At 43.7% G+C, this 13,228-nt stretch overlaps 1 protein-coding gene and 1 pseudogene across 1 annotated transcript in view; both read right to left on the reverse strand.

The window, feature by feature from the left end:
• Positions 1-2,936: 2,936 nt before the first annotated feature.
• LOC148027789 (urease accessory protein G pseudogene) lies at positions 2,937-3,329 on the reverse strand (annotated as a pseudogene).
• Positions 3,330-11,093: 7,764 nt separating this feature from the next.
• Positions 11,094-13,228, reverse strand: part of LOC148027790 (uncharacterized) — a 155,670-nt gene continuing 153,535 nt past the window's right edge. Inside the window, exon 2 of the mRNA XM_087689881.1 lies at positions 11,094-11,214. Coding sequence (XP_087546007.1) covers positions 11,094-11,214 — 121 coding nt within the window. The remainder of the gene's footprint in view (positions 11,215-13,228) is intronic.

Raw genomic sequence — 13,228 nt, forward strand, 5'->3', positions numbered from 1 at the left:
TCCTGGGCATATCCAGGAGACCCCTGTACATCCGGTGTACCGACGGGGGTACCCTCTCCCGGAGTGCCACTCAAAGGGGTGCCACCAAAGGGGGTGCCACCAAAAGGCGTGCCATCTACCGACGGCTGTGCAAAAGCCGGAGTAACTGGAGTGGACGTCCCCACAGGTGTGACAAATCCTGGAGGTGACGTAGCTCCAGCTGAATGACGAGACGGAGACACCGTGTCCGTGTCTCCACAGCAGCACCCCCTTGATCCTCCTGCAGTCGCAATCCCTCCCTCTGGCCCAAGTCGCGAGCGTCGAGATCGTCTGCTCGAAGCTGAAGCATCTGATCACGCTGAAGCTGATCTAGCAGAGCACCCTGACGAAGAACGAGACAGCTCCTGATCTGCCATCTCTCTGAATCTCGCGAGCTGATCTGGAAACATACGTGCCATCATGTCCTGAAACTCCTCATCGCTCATCCCTCGACTCATCCTGAAAATGTCGATATCTACACAGATAAAAAATGATGTTAGAATAATCAATTTAAACTATACAAAGCACATTAATATAAATCATTTTTGAAAAATCCCTCTTAAAATGCATATCTTATCTACCTTTATGGAAGATCTAAACAACGAATTGAAGTATTCTATGGTCCCACGTTAATCTCCTGACACAACTCTGCATACACTGGAAGGTCGATAGACATGTCACCACAAAAGAACGAGTTTGCCTCGTTCTCAAAAAATTCTACGACTTCTGTATTTCCATCATTGTTAGCCGATGCGGGCTCCAAGCTTGCGGTGGCCTCCACCCCTTGTAATTTCGATCCCTCTATTTGCATATTTTCTTCATCTATGCCTGGAACATCGCTTTGATCGTATACTCTCGCACCTCGAGGAGTTGAAGGTATAACATACCACCATTGAGGTTGTCGAGGATTTGGATAGAAGATTACCTGTTCACAAACACTTACAAAGCGGCTTCAAACCATTGTGACATAAACCATGTCGTATTACAATTAGCAAGCAAATGACTATTTGTACCTGTTCACAATGGGCCGGCAACACAAAGGTGTCGCGCAAATCCATCCATTTTTTTTCAGAATCTATTTCGAGAAATCCAGATGGACCTCATCGAACTGTTGCGCCAGCTCCTCCAAGTACCACTTTGAACCACTGCACATCGAATATTATCATGGAGAAGCTACGGTAATCCACCGTAATAATACTTTGCAAGTTCCCAAAATACTCCATCTCATCCACAACCGTGTTCGGATCCGTTGCTCGTCGCCGGCTCTCTTGCTCAAACCTTGCTATGACACCACAGTCCATTGTGGAGCGCATTTGGTCAATACGCTCCACCCGAAAATGCCGTCCACGCGACCATGCTGCACTATATATTTTGTACTGCACATTGAAACACTCAAATTAGATTTAGCAAGCAAATTTAGATACGACACATTCTAAACCCCTCATTACCTTTGGACTACATCCCCTCGAGAACTCCCACTCCTCCATTGAGACCTTTGTCCCTTCGCTGGATGCTGCGGTCAAGGCTCCATGCAACCATCATGTTGACATAAACCACGGCATCTCCTCCATGCCTTCGGGATATCGAATCGGTCGATGACGCGTTGTCGAAGGATTTATGAAAGCAAAGTCATGACCATAGAGGACCTTGACTAATTTCAAGATAGAAGATCAATCATATGAATAAGCAAGATGAGAGGATTTGTGAGCAGCAATAGATCTGCCAAATGTTCTGAGAGCTTTGGGTAGTTGTTTTGTTTTTCATTTAAGATTATTTTTCTTAATCTCATACCTGAGGGCAGGTATTTCTATTTGGCTTGTGGATGGAGGGCACCATTGAGCTCTACTCTTGATTTCACTGATATGGGTGTTGAAACTTTGTGTAATGCAACAAATAAGGCTCATAGCTATCACACTTTCCAGCTACATTGACACTGGGTTTACATAACATAATGCAGCATCTGAGAGTCTGCAACCCTGGTTGCCCATAACAATTGAAGCATATTCACAATTTTCAATCATATTCAAGCTTTGCAGTACTTGCCCCTGTTCCACAATGTCCAGCCGTCAAAAGAAACTCTCGGAAGTGTAATTTGCCATCACCATGGAAAAGAATCGTAACACAATTGTGAAGCCTGCATATACATCCACATCTGATACTAGAACATATGGGCCAAAGCTGCTTAGTTGTTGTAAAGCTTCTACAGACTGACTCACAATCATCAAACAATGCTCGAACAACTACAGCACCTTATGCAACTAACATTATCCCTTGAACCTTCTTTGTAGGAAATTGAATGGACTCACAACAAAATCACCGCCACAGCAACCCAAAATTGGTAAAAATCCAACCAGTACACTGGTTTTCCTATATCTTGAGAAAGCAGTGGGCAGCACCGATTGCGTTAAATCCTTAGGATTGTCTGGTGAAATGTCTTCCTAGTATCCAACAAAGATTTCTATAGGGTTATGCCGAAGACGAGAAGACACTGACCGAACAGGAAGGCGCTCTCTCCTCCTTCTCGACCGAGGGGCACTCAGTTTATGAAAATGAGCTTCGGTAACTGAGTTAATACCTCTCTCAGGCATTCGTAAGGAACCCCTGTGGCCTCAATAACCGCAACCACATCACCGTTTTTTTTTACTCCTTCACTTTGCTCCCCGATAGAGCTTCAATTGCGAGACTCTGCTATTCTTTGCAGTGTAAGTGATGTTCTCGAGCTAGTAATTCCAGTTATCCTCAGATTCGATAAGAAATCCCTTATAGAGCTTCCCGCTCTTGAGCTCGATGGAGACAATATGGCCTTCGACTTCGTGCAGCAGCTTCACGGGTATACAGTCTTGTTCCAGGTACAGGATGCTGCTGAGAGTGCGGATTTTTCCCTAGTCCATTCCGTGTAATCATTCCCCGTTCTCCAATCAGCCGCAGAGAGTACCCCGTTCCATCACTTCCAAATTAGCACCCACAGCATCTGCTAGATCACTCTTATTGATCACCAAAAGATCAGCCTGTGAAAATCCTGGTCCTCCTTTGCGAGGAATCTTATCACCTCCGGCAACATCTATGATATATATGATATAGTCTGCAAGCTCTCTGCTGAAATTGGCAGTCAGATTGTCTCCTCCTGATTCGCAAAGCAAAATATCTGCTGAAAAGGTCCTGGATAGATCCTCCAATGGGCCAAGGTTTATACTTATATCTTCTCGATCAGCTGCATGAGGACAGCCACCAGTTTCTATAGCTCTTATCCTCTCAGGAGCAAGGGCGCCATGCTTCACTAGGAATTCTCCGTCTTCCCTCCTCCAATGCATACAAAAACTAGTGCTCTCTCAAAAGCTTCCCCTCCAATCCTCTCTCTGCACTCCTCGTAGCTCCCCCTCCAATCCTCTGTTTTTTTCCTCTTTTTCAGATTCAGCGTAATACTCCCCTGTCCCGATTAGCCTCGACCTCTTTTTTCCATCCCATACACTTATTTTTCCCTCCCTCTTTAGCTTTTGAAAATCCCCTCTTTAGTCTTTGAAAAATCTCTTATTAGTCTCCTCCTTCCATGTTTTCTACGCCTCCTTTTCCCAATTTCTCTCCAAAAGCGGTCCTCAAATTAGCTTTTTCCTGAAAATAGCCGACTAATTAGTGATATTTCACACATATTCAGCCGCCCCATTCTTCATTGCTTGTGGTTCCACATGCTTTCAAAGCTGTAGAGAACATGAACTCATCTGGTTTCTTTCCATGTTACTGCATTTTCTCGAAGAGTTTGAGAGCCAATATCCCTTGCCCACGCTGAACATACCCTGCAATAATTGAGCCCAAAGAGACATTATCTTATTTAGGCAGTCGATTAAAACATTTCATACTTCTTCCATCCTCCCACATTTCACATACATGTCAACCAGTACATTGCCAATGGCCAAATCAGATACAACACTGTCCAGTGTCAGCTGAATAAATACTAGGTTCCCCTGCTCAATGGCTCCAATGTTGCCACAAGCTTTCAAACGAACCCTTGGTCACAATCAAAGTGGTCCATGAGATTGCATCTCGAGTCACCAATCTACCAAAATTCCTTATTCTTCTCTGTCTTCAGCATAAAATGAAAGAGCAAACACAACAACTAAGTATGTACAAAGTATCAAATCACACACATGACTTTTGGGTGGTTTTCACACCTCGAATGCGCAACAATACGACATCCATCCCCTCTAATCCTGCGAATCCTCCGGATGGGCCAACTACCCATGATCATTATCATCAAGATCCACAAACAGATCAATCTCTTCGTTATGCATTTCCGGTAGATCAACAAGATTATCTATCATATCATCTGTCTCTTCCATTGGAGTTTCTTGTCGTTGCTCTTCTCTTGAAAATTCTTCCAAAGCATAATCCTCATCATCTCTTTTCTTGAAAATCTTGATTCTTTTTCCAGCAATAGGCACTCTAAGCACTATCCCATCCAATTCAGTCAGCTCATATGTTGCATTATCAAAGACATGTCTGACTATGTACGGCCCAAACCATCTTTTCACCATCTTCCGAAGTGCAGTATGCTGATTTTCAAGGCTGCTATCAAAGACCAAAACCCAATCTCCCTCTTCTATTGCTCTAGGCCGCAAGCGATGCCTGCTGTCAAACCTGTCCTTATTTCTTAGTCTAGCAACCTTCAACCTGTCAATAGCTAGCTGAATATCCTCAGGTCTCCTCTCCAACTGTCGAATCCGAAGAGCTAAGAGCTCTTCTCTCGTCAAATCCTCCTGCCAAGGTAGAACTGACCAAGTCAAAGCACAAGTCTCAATCGGCATAACAGGTTTCTGACCATGCATCAACTCTGCAGGCATATATCCTGTGGTAACACTATGAGTCGTACGATCAGCCCATAAAGCAAATGGTAGAAGTCTCGGCCATTCTCCAATCCGTCCTCTGCATGCTTTGGCTAATGCTTTCACTATCGGCGGATGCCCTCTTTCACTTTTCCAATTTCCCTCTGGATTATATGCTGTGGTTAGAGCCAACTTGATTCCTAGCTGAGAGAAAAACTCCCTAGCTTCATCTACATCCAATTCACCACGATCCGCAGTGATCTTACCCACACAACCATACCTGCAGAAAATTTCCTCCAATAAGAACTTACACACTGTACTAGTGGTCTTCGTTCTCAAAGATCTGCCCTCAACATGATTAGTAAGATCCTCTCTAGCCAAAACAATGTATCTCATCTGCCATAGACCCATAGGCATGGTAACCAAATCAACTACCCACTTATAATGAATGCATAGTGGATAGGTCGGATGAAGCTCATCTCGATGACGCACTACTGAATACACCTGGCAGTCTCTGCAAGTCTCAACAAAGTGAGAAACATCTCTGTACATTCCTTTCCACCAATATTTCTCCTTGATTTTCTCATAAGTAGCCCACACTCCTCTATGACCAGCCCAAGAACTCTCATGAAACTCCCTCATCACCTGTAACTGTGTTTCTCTATTGCAGACAACCCGCAAAGGTAATCCGCCTCTTTTCTTCGGATGCTTCCAAAGAAATCCATCCTTGAGAAAATAACCATAGGCTTTCCTTCTGATCTTCTTGAACTCTTCATCTGTCCATTCATCTCTTTTGCTTAGTGTACTAAGGTACCTGCCAATCTGCAACCAATCTCCAACATAGAGTTCTTCTGTGAAAGCCACAATATCATAGACATGACAAACATGATCAACCATAGTGGCTGAAATTTCTGCATCTTCCTCTTCTGCAAGTAGAGTCTCCTCATCATCATATCTAGCTCTAGACAACATATCTGCCACTGGATTATCCTTCCCTACTATGTGTTTAAATTCCGGATTTAATGACTTGATGTATGCAATCCATCTCAACATGGCTATATCCGGAGTAGAGTAACTCGCAATCATACCAATCAATGGCAAGCAATCTGTCTCTACCACAACTGAAGCTCCAATAAAGTACTCCTTGTCACATTTGAGAGCCGTGACAATCCCCAATAACTCCCTCTTGATTTGCGGATATCTCCTCTGTCTCTCGTTTAGGACTTTCGCCCCAAACCGAATAGCATACCTATTTCCATCTGCATCATCTTGACCCACAGCCCAACCTATGCCAATTGGACTAGTGTCAACTGTCAATACAATAGGCCTATCACAATTATAATCCGCTTTCCTGAGAGTAGGAGCATTCTGCAATAACTTCTTCAATTTCCGCATGGCTTTAGTGTGGCTCTCATCCCAATAGAATTTCTGCCCCTTTCGAAGCAGCTGATACAAACAATCTGCTATGTGTGCAAAATGAGGTATCCAAATCATATAAAACACACAAGCACCAATGAAACTCTGTACCTCCGAAGTGGTAGAACAATACTCTGCAATCTTTCCTATAGCATTCACCTTATCAGGTGAGGGTTTCCTGCCATAATATCCACACATATGCCCAACAATGACAACCTCATTCACTCCAAAAACAGATTTTTGCCCTGAAAGTGTCAAGTTCACTTCTTCTAACCTGGCCAAAATCTTCTCACATGCTGAAATATGATCAGCCACAAAGTATCTGCATCCCTGCTCATTTAGGCTCTCATTCTTCTCTTCTTCTGCACACCCCTTAATGGGCACATCATCCAAGAAAGGCATAGTAAGCTAAGGTATGTAATCACGAAGGACCTTATGCATGGCATTCATCATATGCGCAACAGAATTAGTGGCACCTTGAGGCAAGGTACACATCCTGACAAGCCCAATAGGAGTTCTCATGGTGGTTATGTCCCTGCTTTCCAAAGCCAGCTGAAACTGATCATATCCTGAATACAAATCACCCAAAGAATAGATGGCACATCCAGCAAATGCCTCTGCAAACTCATCCACAACTGGACCTATACCAACATTCCTGATAGTAACTCTGTTCACTGGCTGCATGTCCTGAATAAATCGAAGAGTACCATTCTTCTTTGGAACTGTAAACCACCTGTTTGAGTATGGTGCAGATGAAGGCTCAAGGATTCCCATCCTGATTTTCTCATTCAATAAATCAATCAGCTTTGGCAAGTGTGCTTTAGGCACTGGAATAGGTCGGAGATTCCATGGAATATGAGGAATAGTAAAAATGACCATAGGAGCAACAATATCAGGATTCACACATCCAATCTCATGTGGGAAAAAAGCAAATCCCCTTCCATGACGCTCAAGCATATCCTGAAAGCATTGCTTTTCTATGGGTAACAAGAAGTCACCATTTCCAATTTTCAATTCAGCAAGAGTCTCTGCTGAAAATTTATGACCAATATGCTCCGGATTCCTCAAATTTTGCTGTTTAGCAGCCCTCTCTATTTGCTGATCACTGTCAGGTGGAAGCGGTACAGCAACCGGCTTCACCTTCTTATCCACAGTTTTGTATTTCGTGTCAACCCTGGCTTCATTATGCTCTTCTGCATTCCATAAACCTTGCTGTAAATCAGCAATTCTGCACTCCAATGGTTGAATATTCTCAGCCCTCTGCTCTATGGACTGCATAGAAACAGCCCCAAACTCTGAATGCTGAAATATTTCAGCAGTAAACTCTGTTGGCTGAAAATTTTCAGCCCTCTGTCTCTCTGAAAGCTGATCATAGCCAGCTGGAAACTCTGTTTGCTGATTTTCTTCAGCACTCAACACTCTTTGCTGAGTTACCTCAGCCTCTGACTCAATCTGTGACATAAAATCTGCAATTTCATGAAACATGTCCAAGGACTGCACTAATACATTACCGTGACAATTTAGCATATCAGTTTTTAGCATATCTCCCATCTCTGTCATCGTATCTGCACAAATCACACTGTCATACATCCCATCTATGTGCTCATCATCCTTCAAAATTCCTGCATTTTTCAAATTTTTCTCCTTCCTGCATATATACTGCCTGGTAGCTCTAGGCAACCTAGAAGTCTTCTGATAGCTCATCGAACTGTTTGCTGAAATCCCAACATAACCAGAGGAGAAAACACTGCTGCTACCAGGAGGCGAGAACTCCAATCTCCTCTCCTCTGTACCACCGTCATCTCGCGAAACGGCAGTACCTAATGAAAACCCGAATCCCTCACAGTGGGCAAGGGTGCATCTCTGAGAGTATCCATGTTTCTAACATGGTTCACACATACAGTCATAAACTGAACTGCTCTCATACCATCTTTACTGCGAATCCGTGCATAAGCAGATCCATCATCCATGACCTTTGTTTCCATGCGCATCTCTGTAATGAATGGCTGTCCAAGAATTATGGGATAAGAGCATGAATCCTGCACAAAGAAATGAAAATCCTCCTCTACATCACCAATAGAAACCTTGACACTAGGGCAGGCAGCATACAAATCACCTGCAGTGTTATTGGCGGCTCTCATACGCCACCCATGCTCTACATCCATAGGCCATCTGTTACTCTCATAAACTCCACGAACTATGAGATTAATCTCTGAACCATGATCAACCAATGCAACATAAGGCACCTGTTTCTCTCCAATCTTTACCATCGTCTCTGTAGTTGCCCTAGCCCAATGGCTCCGCGAAAAGTGACTACGCGGTATCAAAACAAGCTCATCAATTTCAGCATAATGCATAGGCTGAACCCTCTTCTCTACCTGCGGCAAAACAGAAGCATTATCAACCATAACCTCATCTTCATCCTCATCCAACTCCCCAATCAAAACTCCCTGTGTATCAGTGGTAGACAATGCATGCCTTTTCCTCTTCAAGACCTCCTGAAACTCTCTTTTTGAGATGCCCAAAATCTCAGAAATAGTGAAAGTCACCTCACTGCCAAGTATCTTATCATTAAAGATTTTCTTCATGTCTGTAGATGTCTCAATATCGGACATCAATCTGAATCTTGGCTGTTTCCTCTCTCTAGGCTCTTGCCTCTTGTCTCTCTTTTGAGCATCCTCCATCTGTCAATCTGGCCCTAGTCTTGAAGACGGTCCTGCAGCAGGTGGAGTAACAAACTCACCCCCTCTAGTCTTCTTAGCTACACTTGGATTTTCTTCATCCCTCTTACGCTTCTCCTCAACAAATACATCTGCACCATGAGATTTAGCAAAATAAGCATAAATAGAATACCTATCAACAGGCGAGTCCCAACCTGTCTCTGATCTGATGCTAGAGCCTGCGCTAGTCAAAACAGTTTGCTGAATTTTCCCCTTGTTTGCAGTCTCCATAGCATAAGTCCATAGTGCGGACTGAGTCTCTGATCCCTTCTCAATCTGTACTCCATATGCAGAAGCATCACCTCTAGCTGTCACATAAGAAGTACGCGCAGCCATGTCCTCCACTAACTTCTTCATTCCACATTTACCAAAGTTGGTAGCAAGTGGAGCTCCTGTCTCAGTCAACCAAATCTTACCATCTTGCCCCCAATATACCAAATTCTGCCTCCTTGCATCCTGGAAAGAGTCACAATCCCTGCAATGCTGATGCTCCGTACTATCACACCAAATACATCTCCGATCTCTCCTAGGTGCACTAGGAGCACTCCTAGGTGCAGTAGGAGCACTAGAAGAAGTAGTAGGCACAGTTGAAGCAAACTGCTCCTTCAACTTTCCCACTAACTCCGCTTTGACTGACTCAAGTGTCAAATCTGTGATGCCTTTGATTATGTCATCAATAGAGGTAGGCACCGATGGAGCGGATGGTTTTGGAGCAGAAGGTGTAGGCATCAGTCGTGGAACAGGAGGAATAGGTGGAGTAGAAACAGTAGGCACTGGCATAGGCCAAGAAACTGGCTGAGGAGGAGAAGAAATAACAGGGATAGAAGTAGGCATAGGAGCTGATAATGGTGTAGGTGTCATGGAACCATTCTGTAGGCGAGTCTTCCATATCCTCCTCTTGGTCAAAGTCGAGACTGCATCCTGAGCATCCTGCCAATCAGTTTTAAGACCCATAGGCTTCGTACGATCTTCAAGAAGCTCACCCAATTCTTCTTGAAGAGCAGGATCTGCACCTTGCAAGAAAAGCTCAACTTTTTCAACATCCAATGCTCTTTGTTCAATAGCATCAAGCTGACTATACCTCTCTTCGAATTCTCGAATCAACTCCAAAGCAGCGAGACCTTTGTTTGGCATGTAGACCCACTCTCAGAATGACCGTCGGGTAGCCATACCAAAGTCCTCAAGGAAGTATTCTTCTTTCAAGGCCTTCTTAAAATCTTGCCAATGTGTATTTTGAATAAAAAGATCAATCACTTTTGTCCTCAAAGCAGGTGTGACAAGACGAAGGAAGTACTTACTCATAAGTCCAGCAGGAACTCCAAAAAACCCCATCTTGATCTCATATGTCTTCAAATATGTTGAAACATTACGCCCGTCAAATAGCTTCTTCTCACTCTCAACTGCTTCAATAGCCTTAGTCGCGCTGTTTGCATTCTCCTGCTCCGAATAGAGTTGCCTTTGCTGAGACAACTACTGTTGATGCAATTGTTGTTGCTGCTGCATATACAATTGTGTTTGCTGATTTTGGAGCTGCATATACATGGACATATTCTGCAAAATCTGCTTTAGATCCTCCGTTGAAGTACTTGACGCAGCAGTCATTGATGGAGCTGAAGTAGAGGCAGCTGGAATTGTAGACGAAGCTGAAATAGAGACTGAAGTATCTCCCATCCTGAAATTTCTGCGACGCTTTCACGTCGGGTTCACCAAAGATGTCGAAGGATTTATGAAAGCAAAGTCGTGACCACAGAGGACCTTGACTAATTTCAGGATAGAAGATCAATCATACGAATAAGCAAGATGAGAGGATTTGTGAGCAGCAATAGATCTGCCAAATGTTCTGAGAGCTTTGGGTAGTTGTTTTGTTTTTCATTTGAGATTATTTTTCTTAATCTCATACCTGAGGGCAGGTATTTCTATTTGGCTTGTGGATGGAGGGCACCATTGAGCTCTACTCTTGATTTCACTGATATGGGTGTTGAAACTTTGTGTAATGCAACAAATCAGGCTCATAGCTATCACACTTTCCAGCTACATTGACACTAGGTTTACATAACATAATGCAGCATCTGAGAGTCTGCAACCCTGGTTGCCCATAACAATTGAAGCATATTCACAATTTTCAATCATATTCAAGCTTTGCAGTACTTGCCCCTGTTCCACAATGTCCAGCACTCAAAAGAAACTCTCGGAAGTGTAATTTGCAATCACCATGGAAAAGAATCGTAACACAATTGTGAAGCCTGCATATACATCCACATCTGATACTAGAACATATGGGCCAAAGCTGCTTAGTTGTTGTAAAGCTTCTACAGACTGACTCACAATCATCAAACAATGCTCGAACAACTACAGCACCTTATGCGACTAACATTATCCCTTGAACCTTCTTCGTAGGAAATTGAATGGATTCACAACAAAATCACCGCCACAGCAACCCAAAATTGGTAAAAATCCAACCAGTACACTGGTTTTCCTATATCTTGAGAAAGCAGTGGGCAGCACCGATTGCGTTAAATCCTCAGGATTGTCTGGTGAAATGTCTTCCTAGTATCCAACAAAGATTTCTATAGGGTTATGCCGAAGACGAGAAGACACTGACCGAACAGGAAGGCGCTCTCTCCTCCTTCTCGACCGAGGGGCACTCAGTTTATGAAAATGAGCTTCGGTAACTGAGTTAATACCTCTCTCAAGCATTCGTAAGGAACCCCTGTGGTCTCAATAACCGCAACCACATCACCGTTTTTTTTTTACTCCTTCACTTTGCTCCCCGATAGAGCTTCAATTGCGAGACTCTGCTATTCTTTGCAGTGTAAGTGATGTTCTCGAGCTAGTAATTCCAGTTATCCTCAGATTCGATAAGAAATCCCTTATAGAGCTTCCCGCTCTTGAGCTCGATGGAGACGATATGGCCTTCGACTTCGTGCAGCAGCTTCACGGGTATACAGTCTTGTTCCAGGTACAGGATGCTGCTGAGAGTGCGGATTTTTCCCCAGTCCATTCCGCGTAATCATTCCCCGTTCTCCAATCAGCCGCAGAGAGTACCCCGTTCCATCACTTCCAAATTAGCACCCACAGCATCTGCTAGATCACTCTTATTGATCACCAAAAGATCAGCCTGTGTAATTCATGGTCCTCCTTTGCGAGGAATCTTATCACCTCCGGCAACATCTATGATATATATGATATAGTCTGCAAGCTCTCTGCTAAAATTGGCAGCCAGATTGTCTCCTCCTGATTCGCAAAGCAAAATATCTGCTGAAAAGGTCATGGATAGATCCTCCAATGGGCCAAGGTTTATACTTATATCTTCTCGATCAGCTGCATGAGGACAGCCACCAGTTTCTATAGCTCTTATCCTCTCAGGAGCAAGGGCGCCATGCTTCACTAGGAATTCTCCGTCTTCCCTCCTCCAATGCATACAAAAACCAGTGCTCTCTCAAAAGCTTCCCCTCCAATCCTCTCTCTGCACTCCTCGTAGCTCCCCCTCCAATCCTCTGTTTTTTTCCTCTTTTTCAGATTCAGCGTAATACTCCCCTGTCCCGATTAGCCTCGACCTGTTTTTTCCATCCCATACACTTATTTTTCCCTCCCTCTTTAGCTTTTGAAAATCCCCTCTTTAGTCTTTGAAAAATCTCTTATTAGTCTCCTCCTTCCATGTTTTCTACGCCTCCTTTTCCCAATTTCTCTCCAAAAGCGGTCCTCAAATTAGCTTTTTCCTGAAAATAGCCGACTAATTAGTGATATTTCACACATATTCGGCCGCCCCATTCTTCATTGCTTGTGGTTCCACATGCTTTCAAAGCTGTAGAGAACATGAACTCATCTGGTTTCTTGCCATGTTACTGCATTTTCTCGAAGAGTTTGAGAGCCAATATCCCTTGCCCACGCTGAACATACCCTGCAATAATTGAGCCCAAAGAGACATTATCTTATTTAGGCAGTCGATTAAAACATTTCGTACTTCTTCCATCCTCCCACATTTCACATACATGTCAACCAGTACATTGCCAATGGCCAAATCAGATACAACACTGTCCAGTGTCAGCTGAATAAATATTAGGTTCCCCTGCTCAATGGCTCCAATGTTGCCACAAGCTTTCAAACGAACCCTTGGTCACAATCAAAGTGGTCCATGAGATTGCATCTCGAGTCACCAATCTACCAAAATTCCTTATTCTTCTCTGTCTTCGGCATAAAATGAAAGAGCAAACATAACAACTAAGTATGTACAAAGTATCAAATCACACACACGAC

Source organism: Lygodium microphyllum, chromosome 12 (assembly GCF_053477565.2).
Source record: "Lygodium microphyllum isolate KBCC chromosome 12, Lygodium_microphyllum_v1.1.10, whole genome shotgun sequence".
NCBI classification, from domain to species: Eukaryota; Viridiplantae; Streptophyta; class Polypodiopsida; order Schizaeales; family Lygodiaceae; genus Lygodium; species Lygodium microphyllum.